Source organism: Hypanus sabinus, chromosome 5 (assembly GCF_030144855.1).
Source record: "Hypanus sabinus isolate sHypSab1 chromosome 5, sHypSab1.hap1, whole genome shotgun sequence".
NCBI classification, from domain to species: Eukaryota; Metazoa; Chordata; class Chondrichthyes; order Myliobatiformes; family Dasyatidae; genus Hypanus; species Hypanus sabinus.
In genome coordinates this window covers 65,055,149-65,075,730 of record NC_082710.1, presented here as the reverse complement: position 1 = coordinate 65,075,730, position 20,582 = coordinate 65,055,149, and the positions used below count along the sequence as shown (strand labels likewise).

Genomic DNA, 20,582 nt, shown 5'->3' with positions numbered 1-20,582 from the left:
TGATTGTACCATAAGCTAGGCTGTGTGATAGTATTGTAAGGTGGTGATGGTACATTTAACTGACTCAAGTGGTTGTATTACAGCAAGGTGTTTTGCAGTGTTTGGTGGAGATTGTTATATGATAGAGTGACAGTAATATTATGATGATTACATTATATTTACATGCTGGTGATTATACTATAAGAGGATCAAGTGTGGTACAATAAGATGATGTTTGGCCTATTGTATGATAAACGATGAGTGATTTTACTGTCAGATGCTTTCAGAGCATGATGGTACCAGCTGTTGGTGCTGTAAGATAAAAATGCTTGAACAATTATACATGGATAGAGCCTGTCAGCTTATCTTTAGTGAAGGTGAAATGTTTAGGAATGATAATCAGGGGCAGATTGAGCAATCTCTTGAACAAGTGTGGATGGATTAGCAGTTACTGGTGAAAGGCAAATTGTGCCAACTAAATTGGTGGAGTTCTTTGATGAGGCATTCTAGAGGCTCAGTAAGGGAAATGTGGTTGATGTGGTGTTTATAGATTTTCAAAAGGCATCTTTAAAAAGTGGCACATAATTGGCTTGTCAACAAGACTGAGGTCCCTGTAATAAAAGGGGCAGTCGTCGAAACAGAGAATTGTAGTGAATTATTTTTTATTTGACTGGAGGGGGCTGTACAGTAAAGGTTTCCTTAGATAAATATCAGATATGTCTTAAACATAGATGCAATGGCCACTTTATTAAGTACACACACAAAATGCTATGTGGCGCGTAGCCAAGTGGTTAAGGGGTTGGACAAGCGATCTGCAGGTCATGAGTTCAAGCCCCAGCTGAGTGTTGTGCCTTTGAGCAAGTCACTTAATCACACATTGCTCCAGCGACCCAACTGAAAATGCTGGGGGTTAACCTCATGATAGACTGGTGTCCTATTTGGCGGGGGGGGGGGTACTCTCAGTCGCTTCACCCCACGGAAACCGGCATAAGCTCCGGCCAGACTCGGTAAGGCTCGGGACAGACTTTAACTTTAACAACATTCTGGAGGAGCTCAGCAGGCCAGGTACCATCTACAGAAAAGAGTAAGCAATTGACATTTTGGGTTGAGACCCTTCATCAGGACTTTATTTGGTACACCTATATACCTATTAATCAATGTAAATATCTAATCAGCCAATCATGAGGCAACAACTCAATGCATAAAAGCATGCAGATATGGACAAGAGATTCCTTTGTTGTTTAGAGCAAATATCAGAATAGGGAAAAATGTGATTTAAGTGACTTTCACCATGGTTTGTAATTGTTGGTGCCAGATGGGGCGGTTTGAGTATCTCAGAAACCACTGATCTCCTGGGGTTTTCACGCACAACAGCCTCTAGATTTTTTTCTTTTGTGAAAAGCAAAAAACATCCAGTGAATGGTTGTTCTGTGGGCAAAAATGCCTTCTTAATGAGGGAGGTCAGAGGAGAATGGCCAGAATGGATCAAGCTGACAAGGAGGCAACACTAACTCAATAACCATGTGTTACAATGTTGATGTGCAGAAAACCATCTTTGAATGCACCACACATTGAATCTTGAAGTGGATGGGCTACAACAGCAAAAGACCATGAACATACTCCCTGTGGCTACTTTATTAGAAATAGTGGGTACCTAATAAAGTGGCCACTGAGTGTATGTCTATGACTTGACTATACAGCACACAATTTGCATAGCTGTGGATGACAGACAGTCTTGCAGCTTAGCAGACTGTGAGGAGGAGGATGGTAGATGAAAAGAACAAAGAGAGAGGCTGGTGTAGAAAGCAGACACGTGGCTAAGACAGGCTACGTAACAGTTTCTTCCCCCAAGCCATCAGACTCTTCAATACCCAGAGTCTGGACTGACACCAACTTATTGCCCTCTACTGTGCCTATTGTCTTCTTTATTATTTATTGTAATGCCTGCACTGTTTTGTGCACTTTATACAGTCCTGGGTAGGTCTGTAGTCTAGTGTAGTTTTTTGTGTTGTTTTACGTAGTTCAGTGTAGTTCTTGTACTGTTTCATGTAGCACCATGGTCCTGAAAAATCGTTGTCTTGTTTTTACTGTGTACTGTTCCAGCAGTTATGGTCGAAATGACAATAAAAAGTGACTTGACTTGACTAATGAAATTTATTGCCCAAAGATTTTATGTTTTGATAGGAAGAATGTGGAGAGACAAAGTAAACAAGAGGGCATAATTCTAGAAGTGGTAAAGAGTGTGTATGAGAGACGTGAGGGAGTACAGGGTAAATCATTGAAAATGGCAAAGCAGATGGAGAAAATGGTTAAAAGGCATACAGGATCCAGGAGTTTGGATTCTAAAGGTGTAGAGTAGAAGAGTAAGCGGATTGTGGATTGTGAACTGGCTGACTGGTAGTAAACACCGAGCAGGAATGCATGAGTATTCTCTCAGGCCTTCCGCCACAATATACTTTCATGATTTTGATAAGGGGAATAAATGTCACATTTACAAATACATAGATGAAGTAAAATTGTGGACAGGGAAAGAATGTGAGCAAAGAGGAAGATCCAACTAGGCAGCAGAGTGTTAGAGTTAGCGCAAGTAGATTCAGAAGGAAATGATGAGTTCGTGAACTATCAGAAGATTAAAGCTATGGGAGATGGCAGAGTGTGTTGGATTGTTATTATTCAGAATCTGATGGACCAAATGGCCTCCATCTACTATGATTTTTTGTGCCACTGTTGGTGATTTTATAATAAAATGCTGATTGTTATAAAAGATGACAGCGATTGCAACACAATATGATGCTAATTCTGATGAAGGGTCTCGGCCTGAAAAGTTGACAGTACTTCTCCTATAGATGCTGCCTGGCCTGCTGTGGCCAGCATTTTGTGTGTGATGATGCTAATTCTATTTATATTGTCTCCCAGTCCATCAACCTTGAGATTCCAAATCTCAGCTTTATTTTCAAATGGTTCCAGGGCTCACCCCTCCCTACGTGGCTACTGAGAACTTTGAAACTTTTGAGTATCCCAATTTCAGTTACTCTGCGTTTTTCTTTGTCAAATTCCTAAGCTCTGTAATTCCCCATCTAAGACCATCTCTCCATTTTCCCATCCTTCTTCCAGGATGCTACTTAAAATGAACAAGCTTTGATCATCTGCCCCAATATCTCATATGTGTCTCTGCTACAGTTTTGTCTGAGAACACACTTACTGAAACACCTGGGGCAATCTTACTCTGGGTAATGAAACACCATAAATGTAAGTTGTAATATAGTCAGATGACGCAAGAGGAGTATTTATTTATCCCGTGATACAATACTGAATAAACCCTTCTGGCTTTTTGAGCCATGCTGCCCCAGCAACCCTGATTTAACCCTAACCTAATCATGGGACAATTTATAATATAACTTCTATTTTATCATTGGGTGCCATTGTAACATAGTTACCCTACCTGGTACGTCTTTGGACTGTGGGAGGAAACTGGAGCAGCTGGGGAAAACCCATACGTTCTACAGGGAGACTCCTTACAGATTCCGTACAGACTCCTTACAGGTGATGCTGGGATTGAACTCTGAACCCCGACACACCGAGATGTAATAGCATTGAGCTGGCCACTACGTTACCATGGTGCCAATCAAATAGAAGTTATATTGTAAGTTGACTTCTGTATTAATGAGGTGGAATGGTACTGTAAGAGTGCGATTACATTATAAGATGACCTGAATATACGGGGGTGGGCGCGTGATTGGATGGTATAATGGTGACATATATAGAGATGATAGTGGAAGTTGTACTTGTGTAATGCCACATTGGTTGTACAATAGAGCACGGTGTGATTGAACAGTACGACACAGCAAGATATTGACATTACTGCACAATAATTAAGTGAAATCAGGATGGCATGGCAATGTAAAACTATGACAGAGCGCATGACATGGGTTTGATTCCGCCATTGTCTGTAAGGAGTTGGTGCATTCTCCCAGTGACCGCGTGGGCTTCCTCCCATATTCTAATGACATGCGAGCCATTGGGCCGGAAGGGCTGTTACCGTGCTTTAAGTTTAAATAAAATAACATAAAATATATTATACTAATGACGTTATACTGACTTGGTCGTGAATGAATGATAAATGGTTGTATGATTAAGCACATATTGTACTGGGCATCCAGGAATGTGCCCACAGCAGCAGAACTTTATTCCACCACGATCCATTGCCACATGGTGTGGCATATCCCTCACTCTAGTATTGCTTTCAAGCGAGACGACCGGCTCGAGTTCAGTGAGGATGGGAAGATGCAGGTCATTGCACAGAGTGATGAGAGAAGATGGACGTGCCTATGTAGAGCATTTCACATTATCAGGACACTTTACAGCCAATGGTCTACTTTGCAAAATATAACACACAATTTGCACATATTAATAAGATTTAATCTGGCAATCTTTTAAATAAATTTTGGTTATAAGATAAATGTAATCTTAAACAATATGGAGTATACACCCGACGAAGGGTCTCAGCCCGAAACGTCGACTGTACTTCTCCCTATGGATGCTGCCTGGCCTGCTGTGTTCCACCAGCATTTTGTGTGTGTTGCTTGAATTTCCAGCATCTGCAGGTTTCCTGGTGTTTGCTGAGAATACGCCTTCCTTCTTCAAAGCAGGAAATATTATGTCAAACCAAGAAGGTAGACAAAGTTTTGAGGTTAATCTCTCATCTGACACTTCTGACGGGGCGGCACTCGTTCAGCCTGATGTCAGTGTGGATTATGTGCTCAGATCCCTAATCCCTGCAGGTGCTAGGACAATAAAATAATGATTGTATGGTGTGATCTTGAAACTGCGAGGCTGAAGGATTCTCCGGATTGAATGATTTTCAGCAAGTTGTTGCTTTTCTTTATATTATTAAAAGTACTGAAACTGAAGGAAGTGTTCATTGTCAGTGAACTTGGCTTCATCCCTCAACCTTGATTATCTGTCTGTATTGACTGCCCAATTGACTGCTCTGCCTTTTCTCTTTTTTGCTTAAGGCACGGTACTGATAACCAAGAAAGAAATATCACCCAGAGAAATTCTGCTACTCAGCTCACTTATTTTGTTTTTGATTTGAACTATATACTGTAATCAGTTGATCCAATAACTCACCCATAAAAATTGTTCTTATCCAGAGCAGTAAGGTAGTTAGTTCTGTAATCGGATACTCTGTTGTATCATGGGCTCAAAAATTAGTTTGGTATAGAAAAGATATGGCATCAGATATCTTACTTTTATTTCCATTTGAATGAGCATATTACTGATTTTCCATTTTGCTCCTGTGTTGGCTTGCAGCCCAGCCTCTTATTCCTGTGGACGGTAAATATCCACTTTGTATCGGATCTAAAGGGCCTACCTTAGCTGAACACGTATTTTGCCATTTACATCTATTACCTGCTGTTTAGTCCACAATGGTCTATTTCTACAATCTTTTCTGTAATCTAATAATTTCTTCTACTTTTATACTGGTTGTGTTCCATGTTTGTAAAACACTGTATTTTTCCTAGTCAGCCTTTCTAGACCTGTGCATGATTCATTTGATATCTTTTTGGCTCTATACTTTCAATATTTTTCTTTACATTAGCAACTGAATAATAAATACTGCAGGGGACAACACAAATATTTAAATGGAAATAACACTCATGGGCTGCCCCAGCACACCCTTAGATGTGTTGGTTGGTAATGTAAAATGATACGTTTTATTGAATGGTTTAAAGTCAAAGTAAATGTTATTAGAGCACATACATGGCACCATATACAACTCTGAGATTCTGTTTCTTGTGGGCATACTCAGCAAACAGATAGAATAGCAACTATAACGGGATCAATGACAGTGCAGAAGGCAACAAACTGTGCAAATGCAAATATAAATAAACAGCAATAAATAATGAGAACATGAGATAAAGAGTCATTGGTTGTGGGAACAATTCAACAGATGTACAAGTGAGTGTAGTTAATGTGTATATGATACTATAAATCTGAATCTGAGTTGATACTAATGTACTTGAACATTAACCATTTCCAGTCTATCCGGTCAAAGATACAGTGTTTTGACAGGATTTAAATCCATTACTGTGAGTTAGCAGTTCAGTGACAAATAGTCGAGGCATTGCAATGTGCAATACTACTGTCTGGACAGTAATGTGTTTCAAATCAATGGCTTAACAGCCGCGTTAAGAACAAAAAGACATGCAGTATCATTGTCGGGTATTCTCATCTTAATTTATAATGGGATCTCATTATAATTTAAATCTGATAAATAAATCACAATTATTCACATTAGAATCTGAAAAGAGTTAGTCAGTTTTCCTTTAAAAATAATGGAATTGCATTTGTTTAAAGAAACAGGCAGCGTTTGGAAAATCACAGTAAATTCTCTGTAGCCACTTTATTTCTTTCCCCCTGTTCTTCGCATCTACTTCCTACTCTTCATTTATCAGTAAAACCAGCAAGGCAGACATTTTCTATGTCCACGGATCCATTCTCAGTGGCCAGTGATATGCCATGTTGAACTGCTTTGCGAGGGTCCGACCCATACAGACTGTAACCCCTTTATTGTTCCCTTCAGTCACTGCTAGCTTAGTGATGAGATTATTGGATTGGTATCCAGAGGCCTGAATCACTGAACCTGAAATGTGAATTTGAATCCCATTATAGTAGCTGGAGAATTCAGATTCACTCAGTGGCCACTTTATTACGTACACCCTGTGTGTTGATGGTCCTCCACTGCTGTAGGGGTTCGAGGCACTGTGCATTCAACACTTCATTTAATGTTATTTCAGTTACCCTCATCATCCTGTCACTTTCAACCAGTCTGGCCATTCTCCTGGCCTCCTCTCGTGGGGCAGCCCACGAGCGTTATTTCCATTTAAAGTGTTTCCACTCACAGAGCTGCTGCGCATGGTATTTTATTCTTGGTACCATTCTCTGTGAACTCGAGAGATTGTTGTGGGTGAAATTCCCAGGAGATCAGCAGTTTCTGAGATACTCAAACCACCCCATCTGGCACCAACATTTATTCCACAGTCAAAGTCACTTAGATCACATTTCTTCCCCATTCTGATGTTTTGTCTGAACAACAAGTGAATCAGAATCAGGTTTGTTATCACCAGCATGTGATGTGAAATTTGTTAACTTAGCAACAACACAATGGAATACATAATCTAGCAGAGAAACTAAAATAAATAAAATAAAAATAATAATAAATAAACAAGTAAATCAATTATGTGTATAGAATAGATTTTAAAAAGTGCTAAAACAGAGATACTGTACATTTAAAAAAAGTGAGGTAGCTTTAATGTCCATTTAGGAATCGGGTGACAGTGGGGAAGAAGCTGTTACTGAATCACTGAGTGTGTGCCTTCAGGCTTCTGTGCCTCCTACCTGATTGTAGCAGTGAGAAAAGGGCATGCCCTGGGTGCTGGAGGTCTTTAATAATTATGGATGCTGACTTTCTGAGACACCGCTCCATAAAGATGTCCTGGGTACTTTGTAGGCTAGTGCCCAAGATGGAGCTGACTAGATTTACAACCTTCTGCAGCTTCTTTCAGTCCTGTGCAGTAGCTCCTCCATACCAGAGAGTGATGCAGCCTGTCAGAATGCTCTCCATGGTACAACTATAGAAGTTTTTGAGTGTATTTGTTGATGTACCAAATCTCTCCAAACTGCTAATGAAGTATAGTAGCCTTCTTTATAACTACATTGATATGTTGGGACCAGGTTAAATCCTCAGAGATCTTGACACCCAGGAACTTGAAGCTGCTCACTCTCTCCACTTCTGATCCCTCTATGAGGATTGGTATATGTTCCTTCATCTTGCCTGTCCTGAAGTCCACAATCAGCTCTTTCGTCTTACTGACGTCGAGTGCCAGGTTGTTGCTGAGGCACCACTCCGCTAGTTGGCACCACTGGACTATGTCTGCACTGAATTGCTGCCACATGATTGGCTGATTAGATTTTTACATTAACAAGTGGTGTACTTAATAAAGTGGCCACTGTGTCTAAGTTAGGGAATAAAAAGCGAGGTTGACCTATGGAAAATGAAACTACCAGTTTGTTGTGAGAATCCATTGGATTCACCATGGGGAAGGAAATATCCCATACTTCCCTCGTTCTGACTGTACATATTTCCAGAGGCACTTATGTGGCTAACTCTTAGTTCAAAGTACATATACATCACCATATACAACCATGAGATTTCTTGTGGGCATACGCAATAAATCCATAATAGAATAGCAACCATAATAGATTCAGTGAAAGACCTCATCAACTTGGCTGTTCAATCAGTGTGCAAAAGACACAAACTATACAAATACAAAAAGAAAGAAATAATAAAAATATATAAATAAGCAATAAATATCGAGAACATGAAATGAAGAGTCCTTGAAAGTGAGTCCATCGGTTGTGGGGAAATTTCAGTGCTGGGGTAAGTGAAGTTGAGTGAAGTTATCTCTTTTGGTTGATGGTTGAGGGGTGATAACTATTCCTGAACCTGGAGGTGAATGTTCCAAAGCTCCTGTACCTTCCTCCTGATGGCACCAGGGAGAAGGGAGCATGTCCTGGGTGGTGGGGGTCTCTGGTGATGGGTGCTGCTTTCCTGCAACATTTCATTTTGATGTGCTCTGTGGTGGGGAGGGCTTTACCCCGATGGACTGGGCTGTATCCATTACCTTTGTAGAATTTTCCATTCAAGGACATTGGTGTTTCAACCCCAGAAAGTGGTGCAGCGAGTCAATATACTCCCCACTACACACGAATAGAAGTTTGTCAGAGTGTGAGATGTTATGCTGAATATTTGCAAACTCTAAGAAGGTAGAGATGCTGCTGTGCTTCTTTCATAATTGCCCTTCCGAGGCTTCTCTTCTGCTTCCACAACCACCTCTTTGTTGTCCTAATCTCTGTAGCCTTGCTCTTTAGCCTCTGCCTGTATGCAGGATGGGGAAGGACAGACAAGTGTCAGATTTACTGAAATGCAGTCTGGGCATGGAACGGTAGGTCTCCCGTTTCTTAGTGTAACAGTGCTTTAATGTGTTGGGACCTCTGGTGCTACAGATTATATGCTGATGGTAATTGGGTATGGTTTTCTTCAAACAAGTCTGGTTGAAGTCCCCGAAATAATGAGTTGAAATGTGTTGAGATAGAAACATAGAAAACCTACAGCACAATACAGACCCTTTGGGCCACAATGCTGTGCCAAACACGTACTTACTTTAGAAATTACCTAGGGTTACCCATAGCCCTCTATTTTTTTAAGCTCCGTGTACCTATCCAGGAGTCTCTTAAAAAACCCTATTGTATCTGCCTCCACCACTGTTGCTGGCAGCCCATTCCATGCACTCACCACTCTCTGAGTAAAAAACTTACCCCTGACATCTCCTCTGTACCTACTCCCCAGCACCTTAAAGCTATACCCTCTCGCGCAAGCCATTTAAGTCCTAGGAAAAAAGCCTATGACTATCCACACGATCAATGCCTCTTATTATCTTATACACTTCTATCAAGTCACCTCTCATCCACCATCACTCCAAGGAGAAAAGGCCGAGTTCACTCAACCTATTCTCATAAGGCATGCTCCCCAAACCAGGCAACATCCTTGTAAATCTCCTCTGCACCCTTTCTATGGTTTCTGTGTCCTTCCTGTAGTGAGGTGACCAGAAATGAGCACAGTACTCCAAGTGGGGTCTGACCAAGGTCTTATATAGCTGCAACATTACCTCTCGGCTCTTAAACTCAATCCCACAATTGATGAAGGCCAATGCACCGTATGCTTTCTTAAACACTGAGTCAACCTATAATTTCCAGTTTCTTTCTCTGAAAACACAGTTTTGAGAGATATTGAGGCCCTGGTTAAGACGCAGAAGGATCTACATAGAGATATTGGCAGGAAGGAAATAATAATGTGCTTGAGTATAAGAAATGCAAGAGACCACCTAAGAAAGAAATCTAGAGGGCTAAAAGAAGACATGAGGTTGCTTTAGCAGACAAGGTGAAGGAGAATCCCAAAGGCTTCTACAGATATATAAAGATCAAAAGGATAGCAAGGGACAAAGTTGGTCCTTTTGAAGATCAGAGTGGTCATCTATGCATGGAGCCGACAGAAATGGAGATCTTAAATGGTATTTTTGCATCTGTATTTACGTAGAAGCTGGACACAAAGTTTATAAAAGTGAGGCAGAACAGCAGTGAGGTCATGGACTGAATACAGATCACAGAAGAGGAGGTGTTTGCTACCTTGAGGCAAATTGGGGTTGGTAAGTACCCAGGGCTTGACAAGGTGTTGTTCCCTTGGATCTTCTGGAAGATGAGTACAGAAATTGCAAGGGGCCTAGTAGAGATATTTGAAGTGTCCTTAGCTACATGTGAGGTGCCACAGGATTGGAGGATAGCTAATGTTGTTCTATCGTTTAAGAAGGGTTCTAAGAATAAAACAAGGATTTATAGGTGGGTACGCCTGGCATCAGTGGTGGGAAAGTTATGGGAAGTATCCTAAGGGACCAGATATATAAGGATTTAGATAGACAGACACTGATAAGGGATAGTCAATATGGTTTTGTGAGTGGTAGTTCATGTCTAACCAATCTTATAGAGTTCTTTCAGGAAGTTACCAGGAAAACTGCTGAAGGCACAGCAGTGGATGTTGTCAGCAAGGACTTTAGCAAGGTCCTTGATCTTGACCTTGGGACCTTGACCAGGTCCCACATGGAGGTTGGTCAAGAATGCTGAATCGCTTGGCATTTGGGATGAGGTTGTAAAATGCATTAGAGATTGGCTTCACGGAGAAGCCAGAGATAGTTGCCTCTCTGACTGGAGGCTTGTGTCTAGTGGGGCCAGCACTGGCTCTGTTGTTTGTCATCTCTGTCAACGATCTGGATGATAATGTGGTAAACTAAATGAAAACACTAAGATAGACAGTGAGGATGGGTATCAAAGCTTGCAGCGGGATATGGACTAGCTGGAAAAATGGGCTGATCAATGCAGATGGAACTCAATGCAGACAAGTGTGAGGTGCTGCACATTGGGTAGGTCCTACACCAGTGAGTAATTCTGAGAAGTGCGGTAGAACAGAGGGATCTGGGAATACAAATCCATAATTCCTTGAATGTGGCATCACAGGTAGATAGGATCAAAAAGAGAGCTTTTGGCAATATTGGCCTTCATAAATCAAAGTACTGAGTTCAGGAGTAGGGATGTTACATTGGTGAGGTGAAATTTGGAGTATTGTATGCAGTTTTGGCCAGCTAACTACAGAAAGGTGTCAATAAGATTGAAAGAGTTTACAAAGATGTTTCCAGGACTTCAGAAGCAGATTTTTTTGTAAAGGAGAATGACAGGAGATTTGATAGAGGTATGCAAAATTATGAAGTGCATATATAGAGTGAATGAAAGCAGGCATTTCCCATTGAGGCTGGGGGAGATTAAAAGTAGAGGTCATGGGTTAAGGATGAAAGGTGAAATGGTTAAAGGAAACATGAGAGGAAACTTCTTCACTCAGGAGATGATGGGAGTGTGGAATGAGCTGTCAGCACAAGTGATGCATGCAGATTCAAGTTAAACATTTCAGAGCAATTTGGATAAGTACATAGACAGAAGAGGTATGGAGGGCTATGGTCGATGGGTCGAGGTAGATTAATAGTTTGGCCTAGAGTAGATGGGCCAAAGGACCGAAGTATGTGTTGTGGTGTTCCGTGACTCTATGAGTAAATGTAATTGCGTAGAATTAATATGCTCAATATGTCATATGGTCAAGTACATGAATGCACAGTTGCAATGAAAACCCTAACTTACAGCAGCATCACAGGTATGGAGCATTTACAAAGAAATATACAAGTTAAACACAAGTCATATACAACTCTCCCGAGAAAGGGCACAAAGTAATCAAAGTGCTGATAGCATTGCTAAGCTGCAGTGATTAGAGTTGTTCTAGTTGGTTCAAGAGTTGTATGTTTGAAGAGAAGTATATTTTCTCGACCTTAGTAGTGTGGGACTTCAGGCTTCTGTACCTCCTGCCTGATTGTAGCTGTGAGAGATGACGTGGCTCGCATGGTGCAGATCTTTGATGATAGATGTTGCCTTTTTGAGGCATTGACCCAGATACTGTACATCTTCAGCTTGGTGATCACATGAACCTAAGATGTTGGCGATAATAGACATTGCTGTGTGATTATTCATATATCAACCAGAAGGATAAGTAGCCTCTTTCAGATCTCCAGATGTAGAAATTTTAAATGAGACAAATCGAAGGAAATATGAAGGATTAATTCATCAATGTTAAAACCAACCCAGGAGTAGTGTGCATGCAAAACACTGATCAGAAAATAGACTTTCGGTATATAGAGGTGTATTTGTGTTGTCACAATTGGAACAGAATCAACAGCTTTGTAGGTTATTGGAAGTTATTTGAATTACTACTTATAAAGGTGTTGGATCAGCTGGCCACACCACACCTCTGTTTATAATCTTCCTTTGGTAACTACTTCACTACTGCTTGTTTGTGCACCACCAATGACATTTATAAGCTAACTTCTCACCCCCATCTTTTTGCTCAGCTTTAGTCTTCGACTAATGGAGTTTCATTTTCTGCTGTATACCTCTAAAATTGGCATGATAAATTACTATGTGGAACATGCAGAAAATGGCAATGACTTAATTTTAAAGTGAAATGTTGGACCAAAAAACTAAGAGTCACCAGAAAATCTGCAAAGCTATGGTAACAGCCACTTATTGGGCAAAAATCTATAGTATGTACTAACTGTGAGCTGCTTATTTGACATCAACGTCAGCCTCTGCCATCAGTTTAATTTAAACTTAAGGTCATCCATTTACAATAGATTTAATTGAACTCCTCCTCTCAACTGTAACATGAGACAAATGCCTTGTTAAGAACCAATAATTGAACAATATAATTGAAAATCCAATTTCATTTTATTAGGTCAATCTATATATGTCTATCTACCAAATTTGTCTACTTGCCTATCTTCCTACCATTGTCAATCTTCCAAATTTTTATTGTTGTGTCTACCTATCTACAATTAATACCATCAACAATTTATTTGTACATTTACCCTGTTTATTTGTCAATTGTTGAATATGTATGTATTTTCTATTCTCTACCTAATATATGTATATCCCTCGGTTTGATCTTGTAATGTATCTGAGAGTCCGGCTCCTTTATCTGACTGTCCACTTATGTCTGTCATTTCTCTCAGTGCTCTGTTCTGCCCTGTTTTGGTATCATTATCCCCATCCATTTAATCAAATGTGTAGTCATAGTACCTTTCTATGTACGTGTATCACATATAAAGATAATGCTTGTAGGGATAAAATTTATTTCCAAAGTTATTTTTACATTTTGTGCTTATTTACCTTTAATGGTTTGTCTGATTTATTGATCCATCTAATATATTCTTTCATGACACATGTCAGACCTTCCCTATGATCTTCTTTAACTATTGGGTCTATTCAAATGCTTTGTCCATCTACTATTTGCTACAACTGCCTGAGCTTATATTTTCTTCCTGTCTCTGTCCACATAACCATGGATTAATGGCAGGATGTGGGCATTGGCTGTGGTCTGACTTGGACTTTGTCCACTAGTGAATACCATCTTTGAACGGACTTGGATGAGAGGTTGATTTATTAAGTGGGATAGGAATGTAATCCAAGTACCAGAGCACGCAGTATGGTGTACAGGAGGAAAAGTCTGTCCCATATTTACCTTCTGCAGACTATTAAACAACATGAGGCTATTAATTTGGTTTCTGACTCTTCACTAAAACCCATAAAATCACACAGTTGTCAAATGGAGTTCATTTTAATTTCCTTTCAATCACAGTAAATTATTCAGGTGATAAATCAGCTGGGCCAGTCATCCCTGTGTAATAGAAACCCTAATTTCTGGCTAATTACCCAGCCCATTGCTGCCAAAAGATCAATACCAAAACAAAATGAAAAGGCCTGGAAATCCAGAGTGGGTGTTGGGGTAGCTTGGCTCCAGCAGAGTGATGAAAACAGCCCCTATTTACCATGTCCATACTTAGAGTTCAGGGGGCATTTGGGAGCTTTAACCCCGAGAAGGTCATTCATAAGGAAAGTTATCCTCAACAGAAAATGCCTTCTTTAAGGATTGTAATTGATTGCATTCCCGCAGCAATCAAATCTAATTCATCATTTTAAAATCTCCTTGCGATATGAAAGGTAATCTCTTCAAGGCTAAAAACACTTAAGAATAATTTATTTTAATAAAAAATCCAATCTGGATAAAGGGACATCATCATTATTGAAACTGTCTACAATCCTAACGTTTAGGCTGTGTGAAAATTCACAAATAGTGACTCAGTTTCTCAGCTTATTCTTAAAGCTTTCGCAAGTCCAGAGCTTGGTTTTGTACATCTGCAGAGTTAAAAAGCTTTCTATGAGATAGGAAATAAAATAAACTGATATACAGTCTTCTGCAGAAATTAAGCACATGCATTTTCAATGAGCCTTCACTCTCATACACAAAGGTTTTCGGGGGAATAATCAGATTTCCGTTTAGAACATAGGTGAGTGGGTATTTCATCAACAGAATATACATTGCATATCCTGGTGCCTGGTGGTAGGTGATATATTTTCAAATGGTCTGTAGACCTCCTTGAAGTCTAGAAATAAAGCGATTGTTTTGTATGGGTTGTGGTGGGGGGTGGTGCAGTGTTGGGTGTAGATATCTCTCTGACAAGCAGCTTAGGGATGTTAGTTTATCACAGGTAGGCCCCCTTTCAAAAAGCAATTATTGCAGAAATGACAGACTCATCACGCATATGATTGCAACCTAAAGCTGACCTCTCCTGGACTCAGGACAGTTATTAGCAAGGTGAGCGGGACTGGCAGCATTAACAGCTTTACCTTGGGATGTTTATTTGGAAGCACATCCAAAATCATGTTTAACTCCTTTCTTACATCTGAAAACCATCTGATTATTGATATTACTGCACAAATGTAAAGCCTCATTTAAGACTTCTTTTGTATTGCAGGTAAGACTGAACATAAAATATTATGCTTCAAATTTTTATTCACAAGTTATTCTGATGGATTGATAAGTGCCATGAAATAAAACCCTCAGGTTGGAGCTTGTTGTGGTGTGGAGTACAGTGAAAAACTGGGTTACACATCTTCAGAGTTATAGCCCTATTTCCCAATGAAATAATTTCAACAAGAGCAGTTCCTATTACTGAGAAGAGAACACAGGCATTGCGATTTATTGTTATTTATGGTCTCCCGACTTGTTTACGTGCAACCATGTTTGGTGTGTGAGATGGAAATGTCATTATGCAAATGACATTGAATGTCCTTACTGAGGCTAAATAATTTTTGTATTGGACGATTAAACCTCATCTGTTATCAGTATGGGCTGCAGTGCGCTATTAAACAGTCCCAGCAGTATTTACTCCTAGTAATAGGAAAATGGGAAAGAAAAAGGCAAAACAATTGCTTCAACTAGACTGTGATTGTCCTGTGGAAATTTGTCTTACAAAGTGGTCCAGATAGCCATCTTGTAAAGCAGTGAGAGGTAAATAAGAGAAAATATATTCCTTTGTCGAGGCCCATTTGAATCAGTTTGCTAGAAATTAGCTCAATTTTATCAGAAATAAATTGGCAAGATTTCAAAGGAGATCGGAAACCAATCGACTCTGGGATAAGTTGCACGTCATCCCTTACGCAGCTGGGGAGTTGCATTTGTATCAATGCTGATAGCTTATGAATTCCAAAATTGACAGAATTTACAGAAAAATGAGGATAATCCATCTTCCTTAGTGGGCTGTCAAAACCTGGTCATACTTCATAATCTTCAATTACTGCTGCTATTTTCAGACATTTACATGTCGGCATTACAGGGAGATGGAAATGAGAAAAGAAAGGGAGAAGGCTACAGGAAAAAGGCAGAGCATAAAAGAAGAAAAAAATATCAGGTTTGGCTGTAGAAGACTTCAGAGAGCGAGAGAGATGGAGAGAGAGAGAGAGAAGAGAGAAGGGGGGAGAGAGAGAGGTGGGTGGGGAACAGAGAGGGGGGAAGAGAGGGGAAGAGAGCGAAAGAGACTTTTTTAATGCTCCATTGCCCTTAAGCAGACAATATATTGGTGTGTGTCCTCTGCTGATTTCTCTATTGGTTGCCACAGATAAATATCGGAGATTATTATGCTGTGATCTTGACATAAGGGTTATATAGACATACCTTGTGGAGAGTGTATTGTGTGGTTGGACACTGTGGCAGTAAATCACTTTGCTCACACATCAGGAAGCAGAGATTGGTATAAATTGCACAGGCTAGGGTCAGCCTGCAGTCACCTGTGTGATGAGTTTGGCGGGTTCGAAGCCAGCAGCTGATCGAGCCGGGCCACCCTGTGGAAAATCTCTGCTCTGACACCATGGCACACGTTCTGTAATCTGCACTAACGAGTCTGATTAATCAGTCACTGGCTCCAATGAAGTGATACCAGCCTGGGCCTCTACATGGAACAGACACAAATGCAGCATCATCAGTGATCTTATTAAATGGTGGAGAAAGGCCAGTTGGCCTATTTCTGTTCCAAAATTACATATTTTCTCCCCAAACCTCCCCCATCTCTCAAAGAGAGATCCATTTTGGATTTTTAAATAGAATTGTCAATAATTTATTTCATCAGCCTTATTGCAGAATAGTCTCGGCTAGAAGATTAAAGGATAAGTGATGACTTTTGTACTATTGATAGTATTAACTGTTAGTTCCATTATTGGGCCAATGTTTCCAGAACAGCTCATATTCCAGAACAGCTCACATTCCAGAACAGCTCATATTCCAGAACAGCTCATATTCCAGGACAGCTCATATTCCAGGACAGCTCATATTCCAAAACAGCTCATATTCTAGGGCAGCTCATATTCCAGGGTAGCTCATATTCCAGGACAGCTCATATTCCAGGGCAGCTCATATTCCAAAACAGCTCATATTCCAGAACAGCTCATATTCCAGAACAGCTCATATTCTAGGGCAGCTCATATTCCAAAACAGCTCATATTCTAGGGCAGCTCATATTCCAGGACAGCTCATATTCCAGGGCAGCTCATATTCCAAAACAGCTCATATTCTAGGGCAGCTCATATTCCAGGGCAGCTCATATTCCAGGGCAGCTCATATTCTAGGGCAGCTCATATTCCAGGGCAGCTCATATTCCAAAACAGCTCATATTCTAGGGCAGCTCATATTCCAGGACAGCTCATATTCCAGGGCAGCTCATATTCCAGAACAACTCATATTCCAGAACAGCTCATATTCCAGGACAGCTCATATTCCAAAACAGCTCATATTCCAGAACAGCTCACCAAAACACATTGGGCAAAACATATTTTTTGGATTTCATTAAAGAAACCCTGGACCTCAAAGAAAGTCAATTTGAGGAGAGTCAGTTATCTAATGAGGCTGAATGTTGCTTTTCATATGAAAATGTTTTTTAAAACAACCTCTTCATTCTGCAAGAAATTGCAGAGAGTTGTAAATGCAGCCCATTAAATCACACAAACTAGCCACCCTTCTATTAATTCCATATACATATCCGGCTGACTTGGGAAAACAGCTAACATAATCAAAGACCATTCCCACCCTGGCCCCTCTCATTTCTCCTGTCCTGCCAGATAGAAGATACAAAAGCTTGGAAGCATGTATCACCAGTCTTATGGACAGCTTCTCTCCCAGTCTTATCAGAAGTTTGAATAAACCTCCAGTACACTAAAGATGAACTCTTGATCTCCCAATCTACCTTACAGTAGGTTTGTTTACTTGCACCACACTTTCACTGTAACTGCAAGAATGTTTCCTTCATACCACCTCAGTGTACAGCAGGATATGCCCGGTTGGCAAGCAAACAAAGCTGGCTTAATGAGACAATAAAAAAAACAATTCCAAGTTCCATCCTAATAGCTCGTTGTTGCTGGATTCGTAGTGTTTCCCCTTCCATTCTACTGGAGAATGGGATCAGATGAAAAGCTCCTAGCAGAGGCAGTCAATAATTGCCAGTGGGAGCAGGGAACCCAGGTTTTCATCAGTTCTCTTCACTTCCTGACTGATTAAACAATTGAGAATAACAAAGAAAGAAGTTAGAATAAACATTTCAATGACATTTAAAAAAGTGATTAATGATGCCGCAGGGGTGATTAGACGTGCAACTCAGTCTGATCATAATTTAACAACGGCTTCTTGAAGGTGGAGGCGTTTGATGTGAAAATCTCAGCTTTGTTCCCAGGGGCCCTTTCACTCTGAGCTACTAGCAGAAGTTAGCACCAAGGGATGTACCAGAAACATTTAACAGGGAAAAATATATACAAAATATTTAAAGAGCTGATTTGAGCTGGAAAATAGGGGAAGTTCTTCAATTAATCTTCCAGGCTTCCATTAATTTTGAAATGAGTGGAAATCAATTGTTTGTTGCAGTTGATAAGGAATTTCCACTATGAGTGACTGTACACATCATGCAACAGCAATGCACACAATTTTAGTGATTGCCACTACTTTATTTGTGTAATGTTTCCTATTATTGGATAAAGCAGGTAGACTAATTACCAGCAGTACATTTCATAACCATTACTGGAATTTATTTTATCAATTGCTTATTAAACATAGCAGACTGAAATGGAAACTGAACATCACCTGCAAAGTACAAACAGTGAAAACAGATGTAGAATGGTGGGCTTGGAAGAAGGGTTCATTTTGAACGTTGCCTTCTAGTTGGTAATCTGCAAAATTAGATTTATTATCTGTTCTGCAATGTGATTTTGTTTTTTCTTTGTAATCATGAACCATAAAGGTGATATGATAGGCTCTAAGATTACTAACAGATGTGGAAATAGAAAATTACGCTAATGGTTCAGTCCAGTTGCTACTAACCAATGACTTGCAAAAACACAGTTCTGGAATTAAAAGTAAACAAAACTTTGTGTTGCTGTGTTTTAAAATAGGGACAATTGCCGATCGTAATGTTACAGAAGAAAGTGCTGCTTCTAATTGTTCCTGCCCTCTACTGCAAACTAAATCCTTCTGAAGGCTTTTTGGTGACGATACTTCATTGCTACTGAAGAGGGCGCTGAGATGTAAATTATATGCAAAATAACCTCCTTTAATGCCTTTGGGTACTACTCAAGAACTCTGTAGTAGCCCGAGATACTTTTTAGGAACTCTGTACTGCACCATCCTTTTCATAGATCTTCATAGTCTCTACACTCTATTCTCCATTAATACCTTCATATACTGTTCAGGATCATTGCATTCTGTCCTGTTTTACTATCTTTGGGTAGTATGCACGATTGGTATGCATTTCAACTCTCTGTGATAGTTCCAGATCCCATAATGATTTTTGTGTTCTTTCCTCCTTTAATATCTCCAAATTCCATGAGGGATCGCTGCATTTAGACAATAAAATAGCTACTATTCATTTATATGATGGATGTGAAGGATCTAATCAGTGGTATTGCTCAGATTAAATGGAGGCATAAAGGTGGGAAGCCTTCAGTCAGCTGAAATGATTTTTCTCTTTTGCAGATGTGAATCCCACACTCCACATCCAACTTCATGCCATAAGAAATAAAAAGGAAAGCCTCAGTTGTTCTGGCTCCTTCCTCTAAATCACACATCTCCCTGATCCAACTCCTACATCTTTTTACCACCTCCCTCCAAAGCAAAGCTATGAAATGGTATTTTCAAAGCAATTACAACCCTAGTCATGACAAAGAGGCACATCTGAAGAAGATGGTGAGAGGCCTTCTAAAAGAATTGGTTCATTGCCCACTTCATAGCTTCTGACGCAATTAGGTTTATTTAAAATGTTGACAGTTTTTGTTAGAAATTGTCCAGACAATGATTCTGCCTGTTAAGTTTACACATCGACATAGCTCAAGCACTTTGAGCAATTGTACTAGAATAACATCAAAGCTCTGACGTCAGAACTATGTAGATTTACTTGGATGACAACTGGGATGAGGGATGTCAATTTTGTGGAGAATTTGGAGAACTGAGTTTGCTGTCCTCAACGCAGAATAACACTAAAAGAAATAGTCAAAGTCGTGGAAGGTTTTGGTAAGGCAAGTAGGAAGAAAGTGTTTTCTCTGGCAAGTGGGTCAGTAACTCAAGGTCATCGGTTTAAAATAACCGATGAAGAGGAAATTTCATTGAATCGAGGGTTGTTAAGGTCTGCAACACATTACCTAAGAGGGTGGTGGAAACATATTCATGGGAATGTGTAAAAGGAAATTAAATATTAAATATCTTCTTAAGGATGATTGATTTGCCAAGGGAAAAATTGGAGCTGGGAACTATTTGGATGATTCTTTCGGAGGGATGTGATAGACAGAGTTAATCACTGATTTCTTTTTATCCTCCTCCACATTTTCACTGTTGTTAGTAGTACTGATGGCTTTCCAAATGGAATGTCCGTGATTCCATTTCTGTCAACACGTGTGATCTGCAAATGCACTTTAGAGGTGCCCCCATTATATTAAAAACAAGCGTGAGAGTATCTTCAGAGGAGGAACATTGACTCTTTTCCTTCAGAATAAGTAAAAGTATCATATCTAATGCACTGCTG

The 20,582-nt window shown here is 40.0% G+C and overlaps 1 protein-coding gene across 2 annotated transcripts in view; it reads left to right on the top strand.

The window, feature by feature from the left end:
• Positions 1 to 20,582, top strand: part of pax5 (paired box 5) — a 507,795-nt gene that overhangs the window by 182,675 nt on the left and 304,538 nt on the right. The window contains exon 7 of one of the 2 annotated variants that reach the window (XM_059969114.1): positions 5,133 to 5,141. The exons of the other annotated variant lie outside the window; for it this stretch is intronic. Coding sequence (XP_059825097.1) covers positions 5,133 to 5,141 — 9 coding nt within the window. The remainder of the gene's footprint in view (positions 1 to 5,132; positions 5,142 to 20,582) is intronic. 2 annotated transcript variants of the gene reach the window in all.